Consider the following 7,500-nt stretch of genomic DNA (forward strand, 5'->3'; position numbering starts at 1 on the left):
ATATCATTACTACTGCTATTATCATTAATATGATTATTGCTATTATCATCATTTTTATTATTGTTGTTATTATTTTTTTTATTATTGCTGTTATTATTATTATTATTATTATTATTATTATTATTATTATTATTATTATTATTACTATTATTACCATTATTATCACTGGTATTATTGATATAATAATAATGATAATTATTATTATTATTATTGTTATTATTATTATTATAGTTATTGTTATTTCTATTATTGTTATTATGTTTTTCTGTTGTTATTATTATTATTATTATTATTATTATTATTATTATTGTAAGCAATATAATCATCATCATTATTATTAATCATTATTTTATCATCATTATTATTGTTACTATTTTTATATGATTGTTATAGGGTTTTTTTTTGTTCAACATCATCATCATCATCATCATCATCATCATCATCATCATCATCATCATCATCATCATCATCATCATCATCATCATCATCATCATCATCCTATTTATTGTTACTATTTTCTTTATTATATAATAATAATAATAATAATAATTATTATTATTATTATTATTATTATTATTATTATTATTAGTATATTATTATTATCATTGATATTATCATTATCATTATTATTGTTATTAGTATTACTATTGTTATGATGGTGATTATTGTTGTTATTGCTATTGTTGTTGTTATTGTTATAATTATTATTAGTAGTAATATCATGATTATCTCTATTATCATCATTGTTGTTGTTGTTGTTGCTGTTGTTGTTGTTGTTTTTGTTCTTGTTGTTGTTTTTTTTTTATTATTATTATTATTATTATTATTATTATTATTATTATTATTATTATTATTATTATTATTATTATTATTATTATTATTGGCAATGGTGTTGTTGTTGTATTAAGACCCTTTTTTCATCCATTTAGTTTCCCATCGGTGCTTTTTCATTTTTTTCGCAAACGAAACTGCTTTGTGACAGCAATTTTAGTTCTGATTTTTATATTTATTCAGGACACAAATTTCCTTAAATTCAAGCGCCTCCTTTGGTATTTTCTAAAAATGCCGATTTATTTGTGATTATTCGTGAAATGTTTGCTTTCTAACGTTTATCTTTATCTAATTAATATTTTCATTGATAAATCTCTCTGTCTCTGGATTTTACTAAATAATTTGCAAGTGTATTGTATATATGTACATTTGAAAACATTTTCTAAATGATATCGGTAAGAGTGAAGGTGCTTTCGCCGCCACGTGAACAATTCCGAGTCGACTCGCAGCAAAATCGGAGAGCAAAATACACCACGATCCTTCCCGTCTTTCTCCCGACAAGTGACGAATCCACACCAACACAATCATTCCTGCCAGCCATCCTCTGCCAACATTCCCGATCACGTCTTCAGGAGGCGAGAGATTCTTCCCAAGGCTTCGAAAAAGGGCGACTGAAGCACTCTGGGTAAGCTTTGGAATTGTTCTCGTGTCTCTTCCAGTCCCTTTCAACTCCCATCCTCGATCTTTTACTCCTCTTTCTCAGCTCGAATTCATCATGATCTGTCTTCTCCTCCATACAGAACGGGCTTAGGGATTGGGATAGACGGATCGAATGAGGATGGGAGGGATAAATGGGGATGGAAAGGGACGAAAATAGAGAAAAGAAGACATGGTGGATTGAACCCTCGAGATGGTGGTTCGCATGTTCATTGGTTTCCTTTTCCTGAAGTGGAAAAAACAAAAAATAGGGAAGAGGAGAACATACGAAAGGATGATAAGCCGTTTCAGTGTTTTTATGTTACTTTTGACTGGATTATTGTTATACGGGGCGGAAGGAAAAGGGAGAGGAGTATTTATTTACAAAGAAATAGACGAAGAAAAACATCATCTCACAGGAAAATTAATGTTCTCTATTTCACTGTTTTATTGTAAACTTGGAATTTGAAAGGTATTTATTGATAACTAAATGTTTAACTAATATATATGCCTTTCATGAAATAGGAATTAATACACACACACACACACACACACACACACACACACACACACACACACACACACACACACACACACACACACACACACACACACACACACGTATACACACACACACACGTATACACACACACACGTATACACACACACACACACACACACACACACACACACGTATACACACACACACATATAACACACAATATATACACACACACACACTATACACACACACCATAACACACAAAACACACACACACACACACCACACACACACACTAACACACACACACACACACATACACACACACACACATACACACACACGATACACCCCACACACTAAACACACAACACAACACACGTATACACACATAACACACACCGTACACACACACATACACACACACACACATACACACACACACACAGCATACACCACACACGCCATACACACACACACGCATACACATACACACACACACACACACGCATACACACACACGCGCATACACACATGCACACACACACACACATACACACGCACATACACACACACATACACACACAAGCATACACATACACATAAATATACACATACACACAAATATACACATACAAACATACATATACACACACAAACATATGTAAATGCATTCACACACACATACTCATGTACACACACACAACACACTCACTCACACACACACACACTCACACACACACACACACTCACTCACTCACTCACTCACTCACTCACTCACTCACTCACTCACTCACACACACACACACACCACACACACACACACACACACACACACACACACACACACACACACAAACACGCACACAAACACGCACAGACACACAGACACATACATGCATACACACACACACACACATGCACACACGCGCGCATGCTCAGACACATACTCGCACACACATACACAGGCACACACAACTACACATACACACAAAATTACACATAGAAACACAATTACACGTATAAACACAATTACACATACAGATGCAGTTACACACACAGACACAATTACACATACACACACAATTACACATACAGACACAATTACACATACAGACACAATTACACATACTGTAAGAGCCGGAATGATGGGCCCTACAAGAGTATGGTAGGCGAGCTTAGGGTGTAAGGTAGACGAACAAGAAGTAATGACTCCCTTTTATTTGTATAGTAATGATGGAGTATGGCTGTGCCAAGGAGCGAGGTGTTGCTCCTTGGCTCCCCACAGGGAGTCTGCCTGTCATCTCCTACAGTGGTCTAAAGATGGGCATAGATCACATGCTTAACATATGACAATCATTGGTGATAAAAGGTAGTGTTACAACAATGCATAGCTCTTGTGGAAGGGGATAGACAATACAACATAGGAATGTCTAGTGTGGCAATGAGAGACGAATAAACAGGTAAAGCAATGGACATACTTATATGTATGTGTGTGTGTGGGAATATAGGCATGTGACAATACATAAGATTATACAAGGCATGTAGTAACAACAGATAAATAGAATAACATTGGCAAACACATTTCAGTAACATCACATATATAAAGCTGGGTTACATATGCCTGTCATCTCCTACAGTGGTCTAAAGATGGGCATAGATCACATGCTTAACATATGACAATCATTGGTGATGAAAGGTAGTGTTACAATAATGCATAGCTCTTGTGGAAGAGGATAGACAATACAACATAGGAATGTCTAGTGTGGCAACGAGAGACGAATAAACAGGTAAAGCAATGGACATACTTATATGTATGTGTGTGTGTGGGAATATAGGCATGTGACAATACATAAGATTATACAAGGCATGTAGTAACAACAGATAAATAGAATAACATTGGCATACACACATAACATCACATACTAAAAGTGGTTACACATACAGACACAATTACACATACAGACACAATTACACATACAGACACAATTACACATACAGAAACAGTTAAACATACAGACACAATTACACATACAGACACATTCTCTCTCCTTAAAAGTTTCTCTCCCAACCTTTCTATGTTGAAAACTTCTCTCCTTATCTCTCTCTGTTCAAATTCTTTCTCCCTTTCTCTCTGTTCAAAGTCTCTCTCCTTATTTCTCTCTCTCTCCTCTCTCTCTCTTTTCAAATTCTCTCTCCCTATCTCTTTTCAAATTCTCTCTCCCTATCTCTTTTAAACTTCTCTCTCCCTATCTTTCTTAAAATTCTCTCTCTCTCTCTCCCTCTTAAAATTCTTTCTCCTTATATCTCTCTCTTAAAATTCTTTCTCCTTATCTCTCTCACTCTCTCTCTCTCTCTCTCTCTCTCTCTCTCTCTCTCTCTCTCTCTCTATCTCTCTCTCTCTTAAAGCTCTCTTTCTCTCTCTTAAAACTCTCTCTCTTTCTTAAAACTCTCTCTCTCTCTCTCTTAAAACTCTCTCTCTCTCTCTTAAAACTCTCTCTCTCTCTTAAAACTCTCTTCTCTCTCTTAAAACTCTCTCTCTCTATTAAAACTCTCTCTCTCTAAAACTCTCTCTCTCTAACTCTCTCTCTCTCTCTCTCTCTCTCTCTCTCTTCTCTCTTCTCTCTCTCTCTCTCTCTCTCTCTCTCTCTCTCTCTCTCTCTCTCTCTCTCTCTCTCTCCTTCCCATCTTTACTTTCTCTTTCTCTTTTTTTGTTTCTTCACCTATCTCTTTGCCCATTCCTTTTTTCTTTTCCACTCTTTTTTCTTGCTAGCTCTGGTTCCCTTTCTCCTCTCTTTCTCTCTGTCTAGCTATTATCTGTCTCTATCTGTGTGTGTCTTTCAATCAGTCTACCTGTTTGGATATCGGTCTTTTTGTTTTTTCATTTACTTTCTTACCCCCCAACACTCCACCTCATCCATTCTGACAAGTTAAGAATTGTAGACCAACTTGTCAGTTTCCTCTCAAATGAAGAAACCAGTTCAAGCTCTTTGCATGGAGGTTAATGTTACTACATTTTGGACTTTAGATTGTCAGCTAAACATTACAGATAACAGCTAACTTCAGGTTAACCCACTGAACCCGGGTGCCTCAGCTATTGACCAATGTTGACACCAACCAGCACAGACATTGATGTCCTTAGGCCATGGTACTAGTATACATTAGGGCAGTGCTAACATGACCAAAGACTGATATTTGTGACCCCTTGGAAGCAAAACTTAATGATGCGAGATGGCCTGTTCAAGCCCACATTACACTTAGCTCGTGATCACCTTATACCTTTCCTTCTCGCCTCATAGTTTGCTTGACCTAGCCATCACCATGGCTTTACTGTCAACCTTCAATGCTACCAGTGAGAAGTGTCTATTTCTTCTGAATAAAGAAGTTAAACAGATTTTCAGCTTTCCTCTGGACCTGCAATATGATATTTTTCTGTAAATGAAATCAAAGGCTACAATAACATTACCAAAATTCAGCATTAGGCTTACTTGAATGATGCCTGTCCCAAGTGTGTGTCTCCTAGGGAAATATGTAATGTCAAAACGGGTAGTATTCATAGTGGCCCGGGCCTCACTGCCAGGGACTTATATCATCGCCCTAGCATGCGCGACCACTCATGCCAAAGACCAGCATCCCATGCCGTTTCTTCATAATACTACAAAGATATGTTGTATTTTCAGTTTTCATTATTTTCTAAAGTCTCTACTTGCCAAACTTCCTGATATATCGAGACGGGAAGTTTTTTTTTTTTAGTAAAAATGAGAAAGTGTTAAAAACGACTTAATCACAGAAAAATAATATTTTGCCGTGATTGTAACAAAAAATAACTCATGGCCTCTCCATACATACACCATGGCATGTACATACATTCCCCCTGCAGATAGTCCCCCCATGCCATGGCATGTGCGTACATGCCACCCATCGGGAAGGGGTGAAGATGGGAATAAAATGTTATCGTTGTGCAGGCTCCATATCATATCTCCAGATAATCAACAAGTGTGTGCAGTAATAATAACAATTAGTAAAAATGTGTTACCTTTGTTATTATTCTTTATTTTAATTTTCAGACATAAAACTTGCACTGCGGGTTAGTGTGGGCAGGAATAGGTTACTGTGCATGGAAAAATGTCCTGGATAGAGGTGATGCTCTTCCGGGCATGGCTCATAGATGGTACATTTCACTATCATTTACTGGTGGAAATAATGCTGGAGCTGAGTCCAATCTCCCTACAAGAGCTTTGTTCATTTGGGGAGACAGCCACATCACCTGCCACTGAGCACTTGTCCATATAAGTTCCTAATTTGACAAATTAATTTTGTAAGTGAATGAAAAAATGAGTGAGTGAAAGTGAGAGTTTGCGGTATAACAAATCTTAGTCTCTCTTTTTATCCCACTTCCAGCAACAATGCAGAAGAAGAGATCAGCTGTGTGGAGGCATTTCCAAGAGGTTGGGGAAAATAAGGTTATGTGTCGGACTTGCCACAAGCACCTTACCAAGCACGGAAACACCTCCATGATGCTGCGTCATCTACGAGGGAAGCACCCTGAACTGACACATTGCCTGCTGGAATCTGATGGTCCAACAGCAACCGGGGAAGGTGTTTCATGGCAAATAGAAGAGCAGCCTGTGGAGGAAGTGGTTGAACCCATCCCCATCTATGAGGGTCAAGGTAAAAGGGGGGAAGAGTGTTAAAATGGCCAAGGAGAAAGAGGCCAAGAAGAACATTAATATGTCTGTTTTAGATAGATCATTATAGACATCATTACACTCATGACAGTTTTAAAATTTAGAAGCAAAGTGTGGGTGATATATATTATAATTTGTTAACTGCATGATGTGAATGGTCTTCATAATATAGATGGTTGTTAGATTTTTATTGTGATAAACAATTTTTCATCTTTTTTCCCTTTATTTATTTCCCCCCTCCCTTCTTTTTTTCCTGCGATCATTGCCAAGTCTCATACTGCAACTACATCAGTCCAGTAATGCCAAAAATCAATTTCTTTGCAGGTTTGAAGAAGAAAAGGTCTACAGTATGGAGGCATTTTGCAGAGGAGGGCACTGATAAGGTCAGCTGCCGCATCTGCCAAGAAAAGTTGGCCAAGCATGGAAACACATCCTCGATGCTGCGCCACTTGCGAGGGAAGCACCCACAGCTCAAGCTTGGGGAGCTGCAAGGTGATGGGTAAGGGAATCTTTTTTTTTCAGTTTCAGTTTCAGTTTTATAATTGTAAATTTTTTAAGTGTTACTAAAAAACTAGGAGCAGGACAGATATTTAAGATTAGGAAAAATTAACAAAGACTGTTCTGTGAATACCTATTTCTTGCTGCTTTTTATCTCCTTTCTGTATTTACCTGCTGATAAACATTTTCTCACTGCCTACAGAAACAGGAAATACAATCGCCTTCACCTAAAGGCAAGTAACACAGAAACACGCTTCCTGGCAGTGTGTGAACGCTTGTTGCAGCACAACCAGCTCACAGATTGTACCCTCATGGCAGATGGCCAGTTTGTTCAAGCCCATCGAT

At 37.3% G+C, this 7,500-nt stretch overlaps 1 protein-coding gene across 4 annotated transcripts in view; it reads left to right on the plus strand.

The window, feature by feature from the left end:
• Positions 1–7,500, plus strand: part of LOC119570820 — a 19,293-nt gene that overhangs the window by 3,284 nt on the left and 8,509 nt on the right. The window contains exons 1-4 of one of the 4 annotated variants that reach the window (XM_037918423.1): positions 1,235–1,456; positions 6,371–6,640; positions 6,982–7,156; positions 7,358–7,500. The exon at positions 7,358–7,500 is cut by the window's right edge and continues 19 nt beyond it. In XM_037918423.1, the coding sequence (XP_037774351.1) occupies positions 6,376–6,640; positions 6,982–7,156; positions 7,358–7,500 (583 nt within the window). In that variant the 5' untranslated portion in view covers positions 1,235–1,456; positions 6,371–6,375. Of the gene's footprint in view, positions 1–1,234; positions 1,457–6,370; positions 6,641–6,981; positions 7,157–7,357 lie in introns of those variants that run through there. The other 3 variants (XM_037918415.1, XM_037918427.1, XM_037918419.1) reach the window with 3 other exon arrangements.

Source organism: Penaeus monodon, chromosome 4 (assembly GCF_015228065.2).
Source record: "Penaeus monodon isolate SGIC_2016 chromosome 4, NSTDA_Pmon_1, whole genome shotgun sequence".
Taxonomy (NCBI): domain Eukaryota; kingdom Metazoa; phylum Arthropoda; class Malacostraca; order Decapoda; family Penaeidae; genus Penaeus; species Penaeus monodon.